The 19,909-nt window shown below is 39.1% G+C and overlaps 2 protein-coding genes across 2 annotated transcripts; both read left to right on the forward strand.

Annotated features, from left to right (window-relative positions):
* The first annotated feature begins 3,338 nt into the window (after window positions 1-3,338).
* Window positions 3,339-8,424, forward strand: LOC137936674 (ankyrin repeat-containing protein ITN1-like). The gene is made up of 4 exons (XM_068781496.1): window positions 3,339-3,438; window positions 3,539-4,084; window positions 5,608-6,017; window positions 6,874-8,424. The coding sequence occupies exons 1-4, from the start codon at window positions 3,417-3,419 to the stop codon at window positions 7,705-7,707; spliced, it is 1,812 nt and encodes a 603-aa protein (XP_068637597.1). The 5' UTR covers window positions 3,339-3,416; the 3' UTR covers window positions 7,708-8,424.
* Window positions 8,425-9,771: 1,347 nt separating this feature from the next.
* On the forward strand, window positions 9,772-18,101 carry LOC137936690 (nudix hydrolase 9). The gene is made up of 10 exons (XM_068781521.1): window positions 9,772-10,007; window positions 10,885-10,959; window positions 12,968-13,024; window positions 13,127-13,209; window positions 13,605-13,663; window positions 13,829-13,977; window positions 14,594-14,737; window positions 15,089-15,247; window positions 16,957-17,072; window positions 17,502-18,101. The coding sequence occupies exons 1-9, from the start codon at window positions 9,915-9,917 to the stop codon at window positions 17,050-17,052; spliced, it is 915 nt and encodes a 304-aa protein (XP_068637622.1). The 5' UTR covers window positions 9,772-9,914; the 3' UTR covers window positions 17,053-17,072; window positions 17,502-18,101.
* Window positions 18,102-19,909: the final 1,808 nt, after the last annotated feature.

The following is a 19,909-nucleotide window of genomic DNA, read 5'->3' on the forward strand; positions in this document are numbered from 1 at the left end:
GAGTCGAGCGCTGGGGAGAGGTCGTAGAGGGGGCGATTGAAATCGTTGAAGGTCACGAGGGAGAGAGGAGTCGGAGAGGTTGCAGAGAGGGGAGATAAGTCACCGAAGGTCATCAGTGCTGGGGACAGCGAGAGGAAGAGAATCGAGCGTCGGAGACAAATCGCACAGAGGGCGATTGAAATGGCTGAAAGTCGCAAGCGAGCGAGAGATAAAAAAAAATTTCTCCCAGACCCTCGTTCAATAGAGCCCTCCCGACAGCCCGATGTAATTGAGAGAGGGAAAGTGCATTCAGAGCTCGACCCCTCTGAATTCACTTTCCCTCCCATTATGCCTAAAATGGGAGAAAAGTGAAATACAGTTGTATTTTACTTTCCCCCGGCACTTACGCTGGGCACTAATGGCTTTTGGCTCCTTTTACCTAGCGTAAGTGAAATATATTTCACTTATAGAGGGCACTAACAGGACCAAAAAGTGAATTCAAATTCACTTTGCACTTTATTTAGGGGGTTATTCAACATTTACAACTGCTTCAACTTCAACTTCAAATTCAATTAAATGATTTAATTTAACTTCAACTTCGAGTTGGGTGTTACTTGTTAGTATGGACAAGTACAAGTGCACGCGAAAACAGTTTCCAAGGTTAGAGCCCCAAATGATAAATATAACCAAAACAAGAGAACAAGTAACTTGTAATGATATACTTAAATATAACATGTATACCTAAACACCAAATTAGCCAATCCAAACATGATTACTATACTAAAATTCTACCTTTCTACATTATTTATTTTTCTCATGCATTTTGTAGTTGACTTACTCATTTTCTCATAGTAATTTTTTGCCTATTTAAATGTTCAGTTCTGCCTGATGTTGAAGCTGTGAAATTTAGTCATTTCATGAATCATTATAATGCTCATGAAAATCAAAGCTCTGGTAATTCCAAAATTTATTTTTTCCTTACATGGTATACAGATCCGTATAACTTGAGGGTTACCTTGCTTGTTGTGTTCAAGCCCAAGGGGCAAAATTAATTTAATAGAGCATAACCGAGTCGGTGGAGTGCCATAGCCTTTTGTCTTGAGAGAAGAAACCAACCGAAACTGAAGACAATGGCGACGGCGATCAAGACGAAGCAAGCACTAGCAGCGATAGAAGAGATGTGCTCTGCAAAACTAGGAAAATAGGGTGAGAGCCTTAAATGGGGAAATCAAGGGAAATCGAATTGGAATCGAAAAAATTGATGCCAAAATGGGAAAAACTGCAAATGGGAGAAATCGGGAAGATTTTTAAGGGAAAATAGAGCGGCGACAAGGAGAAGGGAGAGGGAGGCTGAGTGCGAGAGAGAGAGAGAGAGAGAGAGAGAGAGAGAGAGAGAGAGAGAGAGAAAAGGGAGTGTGAAGACGAAGAAGGGAGAGAGAGTGCAAAGGGAGAAGAGAGTGCAAAGACAAGAGGGAGAAGAGAGTGCAAAGACAAGAGGGAGAAGAGAGCGGGAGAAGAAAAAAAAATCAAGAGGAAGAGACGCGTCCTGACAGCTTCAAATGGATGACTCACAAAAAATGGGTGGATTCCTGATTCTACAGTTTACACATGGGGTGGCCTCATCCCGATTACCTATGTCATTCGAATAAAGTTGGTGCTGGTGTACCACTAACGACATCTTTGAATGACCTAAATAATCGAAATGAACTTCATCTCCTTATTCATGTTGGCCAACCCCCCCTTTACCCAAAATCTTAGTGCATGAGGGAAGGAGAAAGAGAAAGTGAATGAACTAGGTAATTTGCTTTTACTAACTCGAGTGTAAAATGAGTGAAATTGAATTTTGAGGGTTCGCCCATTTTATTCACTTTTCCTTGCTCTCTCGATGCTCCTTGCATCCTCATCTATCTTGATGCTCCCTGCATCTTTCTCTCTCGATGCTCCTTGCTTCTCAACCCTCATCTTTCATCTCTCTCAACATTATACTCTTTGCCATCTTGCAGTCTTGTCATGCTGCTTCCTCTCGCCATCTTGTCGTGTTGCATCTTTCTTGTTCGACCTTGCCCTCGCCCTTGATGCCTTCCTCTCAGCCAACCTCTATCGCTCGGCTTCACACTCTTCCTTTTCTTTGATTTAGCTCTCAACCTCTCTTTTTCTCACTACCCCCTTTAAATTTACATAATTTAGATAATGTGGATTTTTATTTATAGATTATAAAAATAACCATATTTGTTTAGGTATTTTTGTATTTGTTATAATTAATTAAATTAATAATTTTATTTTACTTCATAATTATTTATTAATTTATACACACTTAAATCTATCTTATGTTATTAATAAAATATAATATTTATTTATTTATTATATTTATAAATTTTAATTCTATATTAAATTACTAATTTAAGAGTGATAATGAAGATATTGTTAAAGCAAGAATTTAATAAAGTACCTAGACACTATAAAAGTAAACATTTTTTTAAAGTATTTTATATTTTATAATTAATTAAATTAATAATTTAATTTTAATTCGTAACTATTGTATTAATATAGACAAAACTAAATTTTATCTTAATTTATTAATAAATACCCTATTTTACAGGAGTCTCGCACATGCTCTGCTTACACCGACCAACTGCTTCTCCTCCAAGTTCATGCATCGCAGTCGCATCTCTTCTCTTCGTTTTTTTCTCAAAAAGCATCGCCTCGGCGTCACAGAGCGCCGAAATGACCCTAAAACAGTATCCCCGATACCGATATGTACCAAAAGAAAAAAGATCGTCTAGTTTCGTCGAATCTGCCAGGAACCTTCGACGGAATTTCGGCCTCGCAACGTTCGGATGTATTTGGAAGTGAAGCAGCGGTGGGAGCAGGTCGTCGAAGGTTTTCGTTTTTCTTTTTTCTTTGGTTTTGTGCCGTTGGACCAAACCGCTTTTTACTCCATTTAACTCATCAAATTGTTCAGCTGAACCGCTATTGGTGGTCAACCGGGGCCACCACCAGGTGACTGTCTGATGAAACACTGGGTCACTGATGATTTCCCCAGTGACCGGTCCATCTGCTTTATTCAGGAATCGATTAAAATCAGACCGGGGAAAATAAGGGAACTAAATTGGACCCACCGAGAATATTTTGTCGCGTCTCTCCGATAGTCACACTCGTGAAAAGAGCAAATGGACGAGAAAGTTTTAAAGACGCGAGAAATTGGAATAGTGGGACGGCGGCTTCGTGTTTGACGACTGACGGGGGTAAGCGAAGACAGAAAACGACGAGAGAAACCAGAACTTGAAATTACCTTTCTACCCCTATGCGGCCTTCCTCCCTCCCTCCCTCCCGCGCTCGTGGTCGTCCGTCAAAACGACTCCATCCAGCTCCTCTTCTGTCTTCTGCGGATGAATCGGTAAGCTTCGGAGACTGGATAGCCACCGCAGCTGCCGAGGATGGGTTACGAAATCGAGCAGGGTAAGTTTCTTCTCGCTTTCCTCGCTGTTCTTCTTCAGTCTTCGGCAGCTTTTCGGTTGTTATGGCGTCTGATTGCTCTTCTTTTTTTTCTTTGAAATAGGAGAGGTAGGTATCGGAAAAGGTCCGGTCCCAAATTCCAATGACGATCCAGTCCTCAATTCTAACGGCGATGTGGTCCTCTCCCCGGTGAAGCTCATCTCTTCTTCGTTGTTCCCTTCTCCGTCCCTGTCGCCATCCTCCGCTACTGCTCCTGCCCTTGTTTTATCCAACTCTGGGAAAAAAATCGATCAGGCTGGCAAAAAGAAATACGTCAAGCAAGTCACCGGCAAGCATAATGACACGGACCTCCATTTGGCTGCGCAACGCGGGGATCTTACAGCCGTGAGGCAAATTCTGGATGAGATCGATGCTCAGATGGTGGGCACGTTGAGTGGAGTGGAGTTTGACGCCGAGGTCGCCGAAATCCGGTCGGCTGTTGTCAACGAGGTGAATGAATTGGGGGAAACAGCATTGTTTATTGCGGCCGAGAAGGGGCATCTCGATGTGTTGAAGGAACTTTTGAAGTACTCGGGTAAGGAGTGTATTGTGAGGAAGAGTCAGTCGGGATTTGATGCGTTGCATAAGGCAGCCAGTCAAGGTCATCAAGGTAAGGGCTTTGATTTTATCTGTTTTCATTTTTACCTCGCTGCTTTTTTTTTTTTTTTTATATATATATATTTTTGTTTTTGTGTGTATGGTGGGTTTGGGGGAGGACTTCTATCATCTTATTTTGTTTAGGACATGAATGGATAGGCGGAAACTGTAAATGAACGCCCAAACTATGTTCATCTATTACCACTGGCTTGAACTTGCCTTTCTTTTCCTCTACTTTCATATTGGTATTGATTTCTCATTCACTTTCTGTCCTTTGATATTACTTGTCTAATATTTGCGTAATTATCTACAATTAAAATTTATTGCTATTGACCTAGTTTAAATGAAGTACGCGACAGAAACTAGAGGCACATATTTTCTTTTGTCAGGCTTTGCACTAGATTAATATGAAACGGTTCAGCAGTAGGTGAAATATCTCACTGGTGAATTTTGCTTGTATTTTCACTGAAAAATCTTAGTTTTGTGAGCTTTGAATTTGGTAAAAAACAGTGAAGTGTGAATGATAAAATCTTGGGGGTGTCAATAGTCTTGCTAGAATGTGAGAAAGTGTGTCTATCTTAGTGGCTGAATAGACTCAAACTATAAACTGGAAAAGGTAAATTTATTGCTGAATAAAGAAACAAAAAGTTTTACCTTGTGAAGAGATTTGAACCATAAGAATGTCTTGTAAAATCTTGGGGGTGTCAATAGTCTTGCTAGAATGTGAGAAAGTGTGTCTATCTTAGTGGCTGAATAGACTCAAACTATAAACTGGAAAAGGTAAATTTATTGCTGAATAAAGAAACAAAAAGTTTTACCTTGTGAAGAGATTTGAACCATAAGAATGTCTTGTAAATGGCTCCTTATGTTCTTCTTTCCTGAAATTTGTTTCTGATTGGTGATAAACCATCTTGTTTCACATTCTGCTTGGGCGACTTTGCGCGATTCTCTTTGACATAGTTGTGGGCTAGAGGGGTTGAACATTGCTGGTTTTCAGTGGATTAGATGATTGAAGGTATCAAGTTTGATGTTTCTCTCTTGTCAAGAACGATGAGACTGGAAATCTAGGACTAAGGAATTGGAGTGATGCTGGTGGTTTGGGTGCTCATGGGCGTTTGGTTGCAGGGAAAATGCTTAGTGTTTGAATGTTATAAAATTTCTATGTTTTGGTCATTTGAGTTGTTACATAATGACAGTTAGTCCTACACAGCCTTGTCACAAACGTTTCCTTCCAGATTATATGTTTCCTGAGACCTTTATTTTGTTGGATGTTTCAACCTATTCTTGTGATTACTCTCATACTGCTGAAACATGGTCCCAATTGGCAGCACCACATCCAGTGGGGCAGACTATGAGGAATCACTTATCTGTGTTTTTGGTTGTTGTTGTTGTTGTTATTTTTCTTTTGGCTCATAATAGTTATTATTGTAGTCACGTTGTCTGTCTTAGTTGTCTTTCTTACTTCCTGAACTAACAGCTTCACTTGTACCAATGTGCTCTGAGGCAGTACGATTTAATATGATATCATTTATGCAGCCATTGTGCAGGTTCTTTTAGATCATGATCCTGGATTAAGCAAAACCGTTGGTCCATCAAATGCAACTCCTCTGGTATCTGCAGCATCAAGGGGTCACACAGAAGTCGTGAAGGAATTACTTGCGAAGGATTCTAGCTTGTTAGAAATTCCTAGAAGCAATGGTAAAAATGCTCTCCACTTATCTGCTCGGCAAGGACATGTAGAAATTGTAAGTTCATTGCTTGAGAAGGATCCACAACTGGCGCGGAGGACCGATAAGAAAGGACAAACTGCTTTACATATGGCTGTAAAAGGAGCCAGCTGTGAGGTAGTAAAGTTGCTTCTTGATGCTGATCCCGCAATAGTTATGCTGCCTGACAAGTTTGGGAACACAGCATTGCATGTGGCCACCAGGAAAAAGCGTGCGGAGGTATTTTTTTCAAGACACTGTGTCTCTAGATGGTTTCTTGCTTTTTGCACTGAGATATGTCAAATGGGAATCTTGGATTTAACCTCATCAACCTTTGGATGTAAGATACATCCAAAGTTTTATTTAATAGCCGTACATCCCTTTTTAGTATCAAGTTTTGGTCAGTTTCTGCAGAACCTGCCTCAAACCCACCTGCTGCCACCCTATTCATGAACTGGGTGGGAGTCCAAAATCACATGCAGGCATTAGATCAGATTGATATAGAAGGGTTTCTTATCTTATTGGAAGTAGAAGTCTTTCAAGAATAACCAAGTAAGAGAAATTTGTACTTGCTCCTTTTTGTCAGCATGATGCAAAGGCCACAGAGTCTAAGTGCCCTTCTCTAGGGCATTTGAAAAGTCTCTCCAAATAAATAAAAAAAGGATGATGTGATAGCCGAGACTCTCTCCTCACTTCCCCCTGGCTGTTGACCTCTCTGTCCACATTCTCATTGTTGACAAGAGGATGAAAATTCACCTACTTAAAGAGTCCTACAAGTCACTCTACTCCTTGGATGTAATAAGAATGACTTCCCATTTAAAGAAAGCATGATTTTTTTTTTTTTATTGGTTGTTGTTGTTGTTGTTGTTGTTGTTGTTGTTGTTGTTAAGGTGTCAGGATAGACTTGTGCTGTCTATTTGGAGTATTTTTTTATGGATTTACACTTAAAATCTGCCATTTTTACACTTAAAATCTGCCATTAGTTTTTCTTTATTAATACTGTGGTGAAAATGTCTATCTAAATGAAAATCTTAAAATTGCAAATGGTATTGGATCATTTACAGCGCTCTAATCGCAATCTTGTCACTTATTGCAGATAGTAAATGAGCTCTTAAGCCTCCCTGATACCAACGTGAATGCTCTCAATAGGGACCATAAAACAGCCTTTGACATTGCAGAAGCACTCCCCCTCTCAGAAGATGCACAAGACATAAAAGAGTGCCTATCTCGCTTCGGTGCAGTTAGAGCTAACGAGCTCAATCAACCGAGGGATGAACTAAGAAAAACTGTGACAGAAATCAAGAAGGATGTTCATACACAGCTTGAGCAAACCAGGAAAACCAACAAGAATGTCCATGGTATTGCAAAGGAGCTTCGCAAACTACACCGAGAGGGGATCAACAACGCAACAAATTCTGTCACTGTGGTTGCTGTTCTGTTCGCCACTGTGGCTTTTGCTGCCATTTTTACTGTGCCTGGAGGAGACCGTAATTCTGGGGTGGCTGTGGTGGTAAATTATGCTTCTTTCAAAATCTTCTTCATCTTCAATGCAATTGCACTCTTCACCTCTTTAGCTGTTGTGGTGGTTCAGATTACGTTGGTTAGAGGGGAAACAAAATCTGAGAGGAGGGTAGTGGGGATCATCAACAAATTAATGTGGTTGGCTTCCGTCTGTACATCGGTGGCTTTTATTGCCTCTTCTTACATTGTAGTTGGCAAGCAGTATGAGTGGGCAGCTATTTTAGTTACGGTTATTGGGGGAGTGATAATGGCTGGAGTTCTTGGCACAATGAGTTACTATGTTGTAAAATCTAAGCGGACAAGGAAACTAAAGAAAAGGGAAAAACTGTCAAGGAGAAGTGGGTCCAGCTCGTGGAATCATCAATCAGAGATAACTGATTCGGATATTAATCCAATATATGCAATTTGAGGCAGCCTGGTATGGATATTGAATTGGCATGTTCAACAAGTAATTCAGGTTATCAGGTTTTGTATTGTATAGAAAGAGATTATCTGGATAACTTCGAAGCTGACAAAGGAGCCTTAGGTGGGCTGGAGGAATGGATTCTGGGGTTTTCTAAGAGATCTGTGATTGAGTCTGTTGTGTCCCCCAGCAACTAACCTCCTGTAGGTCACATTGAGCTCGACCTTCCTTCCGTCACAATACTTCACTAAGGTATATCTGTGAATGGATTATATAACCCACTTTCTGTCTCGGAAGCTGTTAATGTGCCTTTTAACTTGAAGAGGCAACATCAACTCAGTTTTGCCTCAGGATTATTTGAAACAGTTCATGGTGGGATCCATGGTGCTACAGGAAAATATTGGCGGTTGTCTGTGTGATGAAATTGTTAATTCGATCGGCTTCCAGGTTTAACGTTGTTCCATGAAACCGACACCATCCTTTTGAGTTATAGCCAATGCCGGTTACTGAAAAAAGATGGACTTATTTCAAGAAGGAAAGCCTCATCTGCCATTCCAAAAAAAAAAAGGAGCCTAATCTTGTTGGGGAAAAAGGTTAAAGATGATATGAGCAAGATATGTGTAGAATTGACTTAGTTTTGAGGTACTTCACAATATATGTCTAAAGTGTGTTATTTTCTTGGCACAGGAGCTTAATGGAAACTTTGGGAACGAATTTGAGAGATTTCTGAAATTTTCCTTTAAGCTTAGTAGAATTCTTTAAGATTCTTCCTTTTTGTTTGAGTTTCTCTAATATCACTGCGTATGAATTATGATAGAGAAAAACGAAAAAAAGAAGGCAGGCAAGGATAGAAAGAGAAAACAGAGGGAGAAAATGAAAGCTTTTCTCACTTCTGGAATTTTGTTATGAAAAGATAAACTTTTGCCTTCAATAGTCATGTCAAGGTTTTAGTAGTTGCCCACAAGAAGCCAACATTCGAAATGTTCTTTAACAGTTTAAAGTGTAATGCAGGACTAAGAATCTAACTGAGCTCATTAAATAATCAATTAGAAAGATTTTATTAGCTCTTGCATGTCTATTGCTTCTCTATTGGATCCAAAATGAAAGGGTCAAACTTACATATGCCTCCTTCTCCTTTTCTGAAGGTGGCATAAATGTTGGAGGGGTCTCCCTCTCAGCTCACCCACCATGAAGCTTGCAGTGTATATGATTTCTGAAAAAGAGTGAACTTCAGTTTTGGAGTAGGAGAAAGAGAGGGAGAGAAAAGAGAAAGAAATCGGAATTCTAGAATCTCTGTGTGGGGGTCGAGTTTGTGGAGGTAAAACTAAACACATAGAGTAGGATGGTGCAGTGTTGAACTTTGTAAGAAGTGTAAAATGATAAAATTACCTTTCAATAGATTTTTTAACACTTCCCCTTCAAGCTAGAGCATACATATCTATAACGCTTAGCTTGTTGCAGAACACACTGATTTCACATTTGCCTAGTGCATTAGTAAACATGTATCTAATCTGATCACCAAACCTCATGTAGGGGAATCTTGGTCCAATGGGAGAAAGGGAACCGATTCATCTTGATTAGCTTTTCATCTATGATATACATGTAATGACTTCTCTACGGTAGTATCAAGAAGTGGACTAAGGATATTATCCACAAGAATTGGGGGGACCTCAATGAAAGACGAAGAGAAGAAAGGAGTATCTTCAAAAAACACATATCAACGGAGAAAAATGTTTTCTTAATATATAGACTGTAACATTTATATCCTTTCTATGTGCGAGAGTAGCCCAAAAAAATATACATTTGGCAGCACGAGGTGACAACTTTTCTCTAGACGCGCACAAATACAAGTGCAAAACAAATAGGATAGTGTGGTTGATTTTCTAACAATTTTTGTATTTTGGTAGAATAGAAAAAAAATTACGAATAAATAAATGAAAATTGCATTTAACTCTTATGTTATCTTATCTATATTTACTTTCTAAATTTGTTAATAAATATAATTGTAATGGGTTAAATGCTATATATTTGTGTGTCAAAATTTCTAACTACTGTCTTGTTCACCATCCTTCGCTAGCCGCCTCCTGTGCCTCCAACTAAACACAGATCAAGTATTGATTCGTCGGCCAGTGTAGCAGATTCTATTTGTGGCAATCCCAGTGGAATTTGCAGTCCCATTCTCTATCGAGTCATTTCATTCGTACACACATCCAATGGAGAAATCACAAATATGTGCGACCAGCGGGGTCTGCCCTCAGGATTTCAAACTGATGTTGTCGTGCCCCTCAGGGCTCTCCAAGTCTCAGGTTAACACTTGCCTTTGAATTTAGCTCTTTGGTTTCTTCTCTATTAGGATTTCCTAGCTCGCGGTTATAATTTATAGAACCTAGGCTACGCGACCTTCTTGGCATAGATAGAGTAAAACTGACATACTCGAAAACCATCGGATCAGAATTTGAACGAATTTCTTGGAATTCCGGTGAGCTGTGAAGATGGGTGGATTCAAATTGCGGATCTTCTGACCGTCAGGTTGGGAGGATCACCTTGCATTTGATCCGCTAATAGTACTCTTTGAGAAATGATGGCTCAGTAACTAGGTCATTTTTTCCTCATCAAGTTGAGCAATTTATTGCTTACCATACGTAAAGAAGAAGAGAGAACTTTGAGGGACTGATCGAATTACAGAACTTTATGAGTGTTCATGAAGCGGTCAAACATGGTATTTCAGAAGTATAGCCTATTAAACAAATCTATACGTGAAATTTAAAAAAGGTAATGATTGATTTACAACTGCTGTACTCATGTGGATAATGAATCCATAGTTAGTCTCACTTCAATATATGTAGGCAATGTTTCCAATCCTCTTAAGTTAGCTTTAGACAGATTGATTTCCATAAAGTATGAAATGCATTTCAAATGGAGGAGATCCTAATCACATAATAACTTAGTTTGGCATTAAATTTTAGCTGATAAATACAAACTATTTTCACTTCCCTGTTTGTATATCCAAATGCCTACTCGCCAATTTAATCCTCCTCTATTCTTTGACTGGGTCAAAGGTACTGTCTAAAGCGAATATCCTACTTGCTTTTGTTGATTTACTAAAATTCAAAACTGAAATCATTACTTTGTAGCTTAGCTGAAAGGTTTCTTGTTTCTGATTTCTAACAATTTTTGGTGAAGGTAGCTGTGAAGTTCAGTATATTATATGACAGGAGACCCCACCCTGACAATCACTGGGAAGAATCAGTATCAGAGGTAGCTGCTTCTTTCTATTCATAGTTTTACTTGTGCCTTATTTTTTCTCTAAGTTTCTTGTCGTGCATTGTCTCTAAAGTATGATGGGCTATTAGCTCCCTAAGCTGACTTTTATAGGCAAATAATGCTGTCGTATCTGTGGATTTCAGAGCATTCTCTTTATCAATCATGATAGGATCACTAGACACTCATCGTTCTCAGCCAAATCAAGGTCCAACTGGATCAGCAAGTGTGTTTATCTTAGCTACAGTCTTTATTCGTAACTGCGTGCTCTCTCCGACTCTTGTGTGTATTTTCCAGGTGTTATTGATAAGCAATATAGCAAGTTCTCCTTTTGGAGTAAAAACCTCTTGGTTTGTAGGGAAACAGCAGAGAGTTCCATTATAAAGTTTGATTTGGAAGAAATATTTTAGGAGAAAATATACAGACAGACTTACTACATAAAGGGATATCTCTAAAAAAGTGGTGCCCCTCTCATTTTCTGCTTCATTGATTTTGGAATTGTAGGCTAATTTCCAAAACTTAAGTTTTGGCATAATTTCAAATATGGGCACAAATTTGTTTTTTTTTCTTCTAAATATGGCTTTATTCCAGACATGACCAGTGACAGTAAATTTTACTGTGAGCTACTTGTTTAATGTTATAATTAATTTTTATTTTCGTATTTAATTTTGAAGTCCTTGCTAAAGAGAAGTAGGGTCACCTTCAGAAACCTTTCACTCATTATCTGAGATGAAGAAGGGAAGAGGGCCCACCTGTCCCCTCCTTCCCCTCTCCCACTCCAGCCTGAGTAGGGGGGTGCAGGTGTGCCCTTGCCCATCTTCCCTCTTCTCTGTAAATTGTGCCAAAAGAGAAAGGGGAGGCCTCTCTTCTTCTTCTTCTCTCTCTGCTGTCCATGCTTCTGCAGATAGAGAAGGCTCAGAAAGGCGTTCCAGTCTCACTCTCTGCTTGTATAGAGAGAAGGAGAGCTCCCACCTCTCCTTTCTGTAAAATCATCCACAGAGCAAGGGGGTAAGGACCAACTTCTCGTCTTTCTGTGCTCAACATTATCAGGAATATTTGTCTGCAACTAGGTGTGGCATAGAACCGAGCCGGTTCGTGAACAGTTCAAGTTCGGCTTGGCTTGACCCATCCTGATCTCCAGCTTCAAGTCCTATTCAGGGAGTCTCTGAGGTCAGCAGTTCATATTAGCTTCACCTACAACAATCGCAGTGTTGTTCCATCAGCTTGAATCATTTCAACTGGTGGCTAAGCTGGAAAAGACCTTGAGATAATCCTGGCAGACCTCTCAATCCTCCCATGCCATAGTGATCATCCTCTGAGTACTCTAACATATTTGGACAATGAAGTAGTTTGTGGCTCCCTTGCCACAAGTAAGGGTCTATCCAGACTAGGCAGAGATAGACGGGGGGACATCCTTCATCTTTTACAGAGAGGAGGGGGAACTTCCTCTCTGTAGAAACTGTGAAGGGGAACCATCTCCCTCTCCTCTATTCTGTTAGTTGTATAGAGAAGCAGGGTGAAAGCCCGCCTCTCCTCCTTTCTCTGTTTGTATGAGAGAAAAGGGGAAGAGTGCCCCTTGCTCTGTGTTTTACTAGGGGTTGGGGACTATGTCTCCACAAGAGAAGGAATTGGCTCACCTTTCTCTTATTATATTAAGGTTAAACATGTCAAATAGAAAAGAAAATGTAATTTTACTTGTCTCTAGTTAACCCCTATAAGATAAATCAGCAGACTGCCATATTTTTCCAGTTTAGTTTATCAGAATTCTATATTACAAATGTGGCCACATTTTTTTTTATTTTTTTTATGAAAAGTATGTATATATTAACACAAAGAATTACAAAGAAACTGGGAGCAAATCCCTAACAACGGATGTGGCCATATTTGAAATTAGGCTTTTTCTTTAATGAGAAATATGGTCAAAAGATTGGGCCATTCCTTTTGGTGCATTTGATTCATTTAAATCATTATTCTTCCATACTATATCTGTTTTTCATTCGTGTAGATTTGGAATCATCGACTTAAAGAAAATTCATCATTGTATAATGGCCTTAAGTTCAGGGTATGTTGTTGTAACCTTTATGCCTTCATTTAGTTCTTTAGTTCATATGTGTTTGAATTTTCTTGTTGACTTTTTTGCATGGTTGAAAAAATACATCTGTAGTATGGCGGGCACCTTATGCATAAAAAGGGCAGTTTAGATGAGGATTTCCATGTTTGTCTTCAACTCGGTTTGACAGATTACAGGTCTGTCTCTAACTATGTGATCTCTTTTATCTTAACTTACCTGATATAGAGCACTTATATTTCCACCTTTAAATGGTAGCTTTTCATACTTTTGATAATTTGTAATAGAGAACTGCACATGATGTTTCTCTAGTTACATGACATAATGAAATCTTTATGTTTGAATTTCTCTACTTCGTGGTACCTGATCTTATGGTATTTTCAGTGTATGAATCTGTTAACTTTTTTATTGATTCGAAGTTGTAGATTTTGCAACTTCTGTTATACAATATCTTGTAAGGCTTGTTAATTATGGACACACATTTTTTCCCTCCCTTTGTATTTCGTTTTCTGGTACTTGCTAAAGTGTGTCCCAATGGTATGCTCTTACCCAAAATTAAATCTACATTATGCAGGACATTTGTGGGCACAAATTTAAATCCTTTATGGGAGAAGTTTCTTGTTTCTTCAGAAGGTAATTCTTTGTGCGGCAATCTTTGTTCAATTATGATTTATTGCTCATGTTATCAAGTTAACTGTATGTATCTTGTTGGCGTACAGTTTAATGTCTTGAAGGGAATAATCTGGCTTAAACTGTTCTCATTCATACTCTCTTAAGCTATGCTCCACAACTATGCAGATGAGTCTGAGATGTGCAGGCACATGTCAATGCCATTGGGTAATGGCGCTATAGTTGAGACTTCAGATGGAAAGATTCTTTTGCTACAACGAAGCCAAAACGTGGGAGAATTCCCTGGACATTTTGTTTTTCCTGGAGGGCATTCAGAGGCAAGTAACACTTTTATAATAACTCGCTTGGACTTGTGACCATGGAACCCAATTCTATTGTTCAGTATCTTCAGCATGGCATAGGTCTTTTGTTCAGTATTTTCAGCATGGCAGGACACGATGCAAACACTCATAGCCAACATAAAATTGGTCTTGATTAAGCATCTGAAATGTCTGACAGTTGGCACTTCATATCATCTGCTTTTAGTGTACCTTTGATACTCAACTCCAGATTTTGGGCACCTTGATGAGTTAAATCATCCAGACATTTTTGTTTCACAGGGGAAAAAAATTACATCAATTCCTTTAATAATTCTAATTTTTTAGATTCTTCTCAAAACGTAAATTACCTTCTATATCAGTGACATGTCTTGGCTCCAGTGTCATGTGCCGCATTCAAGGCAAGTGTCATTAGAAACTTAGCCATGTATACTCAAGCTTTGTTCTCTCTTTATGTTTGACTTCTAATTGTTCCCATTCTGGTCATGTTATGGTGGTTAGACCAGGTTTCTTTCTAAAGCACTTGCCTGATCTTCTATTGAGTTATGGACTATCCATTGCATTTAATTTTGGTTATAACGTGAATATCTTAAATGTGATTATCCATGATTGGCAGCCAGCAGAGATAGGAATATCTGATCATCAATTTGACAAGAATCTGGCCACCTCTGATCGTTTAAATGAGAGTGTTTCTCTGGAGATGTTTGATGGTATCGTTCGTGAAGTAGTCGAAGAGATTGGAATTCCTGCAACATCTCTGGTAAAGTCCCCATTACTCTTGGGATTTGAGCACATATCTAGTTTTTACCTTATATTCATTTGAATTGGGCCAGCTATGAATTTTGACTAGTGAAAAGTTGGACCGAATATTATGAAGCTTGAAGGCAAAAAGTTTGTATTTAACAAGCGAACTGAAACTTTTTGTATCACTGGATTAGATTTTGCTTTCTGAAAAAAACCATGAGAAAGCTGCTTAGTGGGTAATACATGGTTTATGTGAAAAAAATACCTTGTTCCTTGATATCTTTATAATTATTTTTTCCATTACTGCTATACTTGAGGACTGATGTTTTCTGCTGACTTCCTTTTCACTGTATTGACTACTGTGCAGTCTGAGCCTCTGTTTATTGGAATATCACGCAGGGAGCTGAATGTTCGTCCAACGGCTTTTTTCTTTCTCAAGTGCAATCTAAATTCACTGGAAATCCAACAGTTATACTCCAATGCACAAGATAGCTATGAGTCTACACAACTCTATGCTGTATTAAGGGTTAGTGACTTCCTGATTGGACAGACCTAGTTGCTAACATTCTACATTGTTTCTTAGGACAATTAGGACTACTGACCTGATCTAAATCATTCCTAGGTAGGTTGGTGCATCTCTCATCTGTGATGGCAAGAGAGTTGGGTTCAAAGCCTTGGCCATCCCATGTGGTGCCTATCCACTGAAAGGATAATATGGAAAACTTTATTGCTACCTGTTGTGTCTTGTCCATTTATATGTGCATTAGTGTCCTTCATCAAGTTTTATTTTATTGTATTTAGGTGGATCTACTTTGCCTTTGAATTGGCTATGGGGAAAATTTTATATTGAGCTGATTCAGAAAGAATTAGCTTTAAAATTAGAAGCACTACATAATGAAAGCATATGGAAATTGAGCTGATTCAGAAAGAATTAGCTTTAAAATTAGAAGTACTACATAATGAAAGCATATGGAATTATGATATAAGTACTGTTAAATTGCATTTTTTCTTTGCAGATTATTAAGTTACCTACTGTTTCCTAGATTCTAGGAATAAAGATAGATAGGTTGTTAGGAATGGAGAGAGGAGGTGGTGTGAACACTAAAGACTTATTAATTAAAGACCGAAATATATATTTTTTATTTTGTATATTATAATGACAATCATAAGAGTGGATTCATTAGAAAAGAGGGCTTTGGAGGGGAAATATTACTAACATGAGAGTGCCAATGTTGGTAAACACTGACCCTTAAGGTGACCAGGTTTGGGTGGACTTGAGTCAGCCAGGATTCATGGCTGGTTGACTCCGCATTTTATTTTTAAAATATAAAAGAAATCCCGTGTGCCTCCCCTCTTTTTTTGTTGGAGAGTAGGGACCCTTCCTCCAGCAACAGAAGAAGCCATTGCATTTTTTACAATGGGGAGGGGAGGTTTGCTGCCACGCTTCTCTTCTATGCCCTACCCACTGTTGACAATGGGGAAAGCTGGTGCTCCTTCCCCACTGGTGCCCAAAGGAGGGCGGTTGGTGGCTATCACCGTCTCTTCTGCTTTTGTGTTGCTCAGGAAGAAGTTCTTCCCATGTGAGAGAATATCTAACCAACTGGGCCAGGTCAGTGGGTACACTGGTTGAACTAGTCAACTGGGTCTTGTAGAACAATGACCCAGGGTTTTTATTGACCCAGGTTTTTGTAGCACTGGAGAGTACAATGATTACAACCAAGAAAAATAGCAAGAGCTAAAATGCCTTTGTCTGTGTGATGTATTAAACAAACATATTTCAATTTTAGAGTTGTTTGTAAAAAAGATCAGGTAGAATTATTGTCTGATTGAATTTTCACAGAGAGCATCAAACTTAAACTGGTTTTGACACATTCCTGGGTTGAGTTTTCTATCTGTATGAATTCATGCACAGTTTAAAAATTGCAAATCAATCAGGCAGATCTGTATAAGGTCTTTGAGAACATAATTTGCTCCTTTATCCCACTGTTATATGAAATGAAATTGATTTCTGCAGTTTATTTGGAGATTATACTGAAAAAGAAAACCATCTTTCAGTCATCCATATAAGGTTATCAGAGTTGCCTCACTGGTAGTATCTGTGTCACATGCAATCTTTCTGATCCCACCAAATGTGTATTTTTTTAAGTTGCTGGGTTTCATTATCTGATTTTTGTTCTTATCATCTTCAATTATGAACTTTGGTTGGCCTTGCTGATATGCTTTCTAAAATTCTAGGGGGAATTGGAGAGTATGTCATCGAGAATGCCTGGTTGCCATCGTGGTGGATTTGCACTATATGAGTTGATGATGGAAAGTGGTCGGATCATATAGGGCCCTGGGAAGATTTCAAGGTGTTGTCTTACCATCTTTAACCATTTTCAGTCAGAAAGCATGCTTTTGATCATGTTCTTTTTTCATCCTTGTTGTAAACATGTTTTGCTTTTTACATTATTAGCTTGATGTAAGTCACGAAGCCAAATCTCCAATTAATTTTTTTTTTTTTTCAAAAAATGCCTGGTGTGCTATAGACTTCAATTTGTTTTTTCTTCCATAGTCTATTTAAAAGTCGTGTGTGTGTGTGGGTGGGTGGGTGGGTGGGGGTGTGCGTTGATTTGACTACGGATTTACATGCTAGATATTTCAATAAGTACATGTTGACCTTACCTATTTCGTGAAAATATTAGAAAGGGAATTTAGTGGCTGTATTTTGGGTCAATGAAATGACTTGTTTGTTGTGAGTTGATATTTTCAGTCTGACAGCAGCTGGACTTCTTTTCCAGGCCCCCCAAAAAATCAGCTACAGATACAAGTCTTTCCACCCTAAAGATCAGAAGCTCAATATTGTCCGTCGTCTGATTTTGCTTACACTGCTTAAGATTTGCCGAGTGACAAGTTGCTTCGTGATCATTCTACAAGTATCATTACAAGAAAATGGATGAAATAAATTGCAGCTACAGAGGGAGACAAGGTACCCGGCAGGAGGCAGAACTAATCTGCCAGGATGAAGATAGGGTGCCCAATACTGCCTGAGATGGGATCAGTTGCTCCGGAGGAGCAGCAGGCCGCTAGGATAGTCTTTGCATGGAGAGGGTGAATTAGAAGTCCATGGGAATACGGTTCTAGTCTCTGCTGCTCAACTGGAATGGCAGATCCAAACTCATTCCGACTTGTGTTACTCTATATTTTATCTAAGCAGCTGAGTGAATTAAAAACTTGCACAGACACTGAGCAATTTGGACCTGAATGTTTACTTTGCTGACCATATCAAAATGCTTTCTAGCTACTTATAATTGAGCGATGACCGGCATTTTCAGATGTAACATTCTTAACTGTTTGATGGATAACAGGGGCATGATAAGGCCGAAATATGATTAATAAATGTTATTTTGATTGAATTTCTGTTGCTTCTCTTACAAAAACATTTATTTAACTGTCAAGAATGTGGTGCTATAGCTTGATTTTTCAACGCCCTGAATCCTAATCGTCAATGGTGCATTGAGTGGCTGTTTCTTTGACAATTCTCATGACAGTGTTGAATATTGAGTCATCTAGGTTTCTCTAAAATCCCTCCAATTGCAAATTACCCATTAAAGATTAGAGAGAATGGATAAAGAAAGTCTATGAGCTCCAACTGTAAACCTGATTTAAACCTGATCCATTTCCGCCCTTTCATCAATCCCATTTATCCCTAATCCCTTGCCTTAGGGGTTAGTCAACTTGAATCAGGATATGAACTTTAGCCGTATTATTCAGTTCATCTCTTGATGATGTCGTAAGTGGAGCACCAGCACCCGATTTATGTTGATGAATTTGAAGATAATACCCACAATTTAATTTCAGGATTTTGGATTCCATAGTATATTATAAATCATCTGGATGAAGCGAACAGGACACATTGCGGGAGGGCGAATTTTTTTTTCTCTCCTACTCGTTGCTCTCTCTTGGCCTCCCTCGCTTCTCCCTCTCGGTCTGTCCCGATGTCTCTGTTACAATACAAACCTTCCGGCCTCCCGACGCCAAACATCGTCTCCGTCACGTCACTACCTCCGTCACAGCCCTGTAGGTCTGGTTTGGGAAACCCCCTCCCGGATTCAAAACCCGACGGTTTTTTTTTTCCCGCCCCCACCCCGAACCGGTCACCTGACCCGATGCCTACCCCTCGAACATTTTTTTTGTTTTTTTTTGTGGTACAAAAACGCGCCGATTCCAATCGAACCCGCAAACGAGACTCCACATCCTGTTTGTGGGCCCACACAGGTCTTCTCCGTCCGCGCTTGCCCAGTCAACCGTTCTCTCTCATCTTCTTGGAAAACCAGAACAAAACCAGAGTCAGCAGCACCCGCCCTGCGTGATTTCATGGCTTCCATTTTACTATTTTTAGACGTTTTTATTTTCATTATCTTCTATTCAATTAGAAAATAATCACAGAAATACGTGAACAAAACTAGCATTATTTTCAGATTCATTTCCAGACTTTTCTGTTTTTTCTCCATCTGAATGTCACCCTCCCGCTTTTCTTTTCGATATGTAGTCATTTGACGATTTTGATTTGTACGAACCAATCGGTTTTTCTACCGAGCTGCACATCATGCTGGATTTTTTGCGATTGAGTTTACGTGAATGCGCTCTTCCACTTTTAGTTTCAAACGAAATTGGGATTGTAGAGGTGGAGAGGAAACTCTCTACTCCCAGAAAAGGTGAATGTTCTTGACTCTCTTTCTCTTTCATCTCCGGTTTATTGTCTTTTTTTTTTTTTCTGCAACTCGATCGGATGGTGAAGCCAAATTGTTTCATTTAATTCAACTTATGAGATCTTTCTTTGATTCAATCCGGCTTCAAGCGGTTGGAATAGCTCTCTAATATTCACACAACTATCTAGAATATAAATCAATTTGTTTCTAACAAAAAAAAATAAAAAATCAGGTATAAACAGTGTAGCATTCATTTCGATACATTTTTCTTGCTAGCCCGCAGAACGCAGATTTTTTTCTTTCCTCTCAAGTCCTGATATTTGTTTGTTCTTCATTTGCATTTCTTGATCAGGGCTTGATCGTCTAATATAAGAGGCAGGGTTCTAAATTTGAGGACAGGTGAATGCCCGTCCCAACATTTCGACTACATTCGACCCATCATTTGTTTTTTCTTGATTGATGGATGGTAGTGGGATACGATGCCAATAGATTACACA

Source organism: Aristolochia californica, unplaced genomic scaffold, assembly GCF_029961685.1.
Source record: "Aristolochia californica isolate CCGP_79_NKW_82.1479 unplaced genomic scaffold, dmAriCali1.0.hap1 SCAF_10, whole genome shotgun sequence".
NCBI classification, from domain to species: domain Eukaryota; kingdom Viridiplantae; phylum Streptophyta; class Magnoliopsida; order Piperales; family Aristolochiaceae; genus Aristolochia; species Aristolochia californica.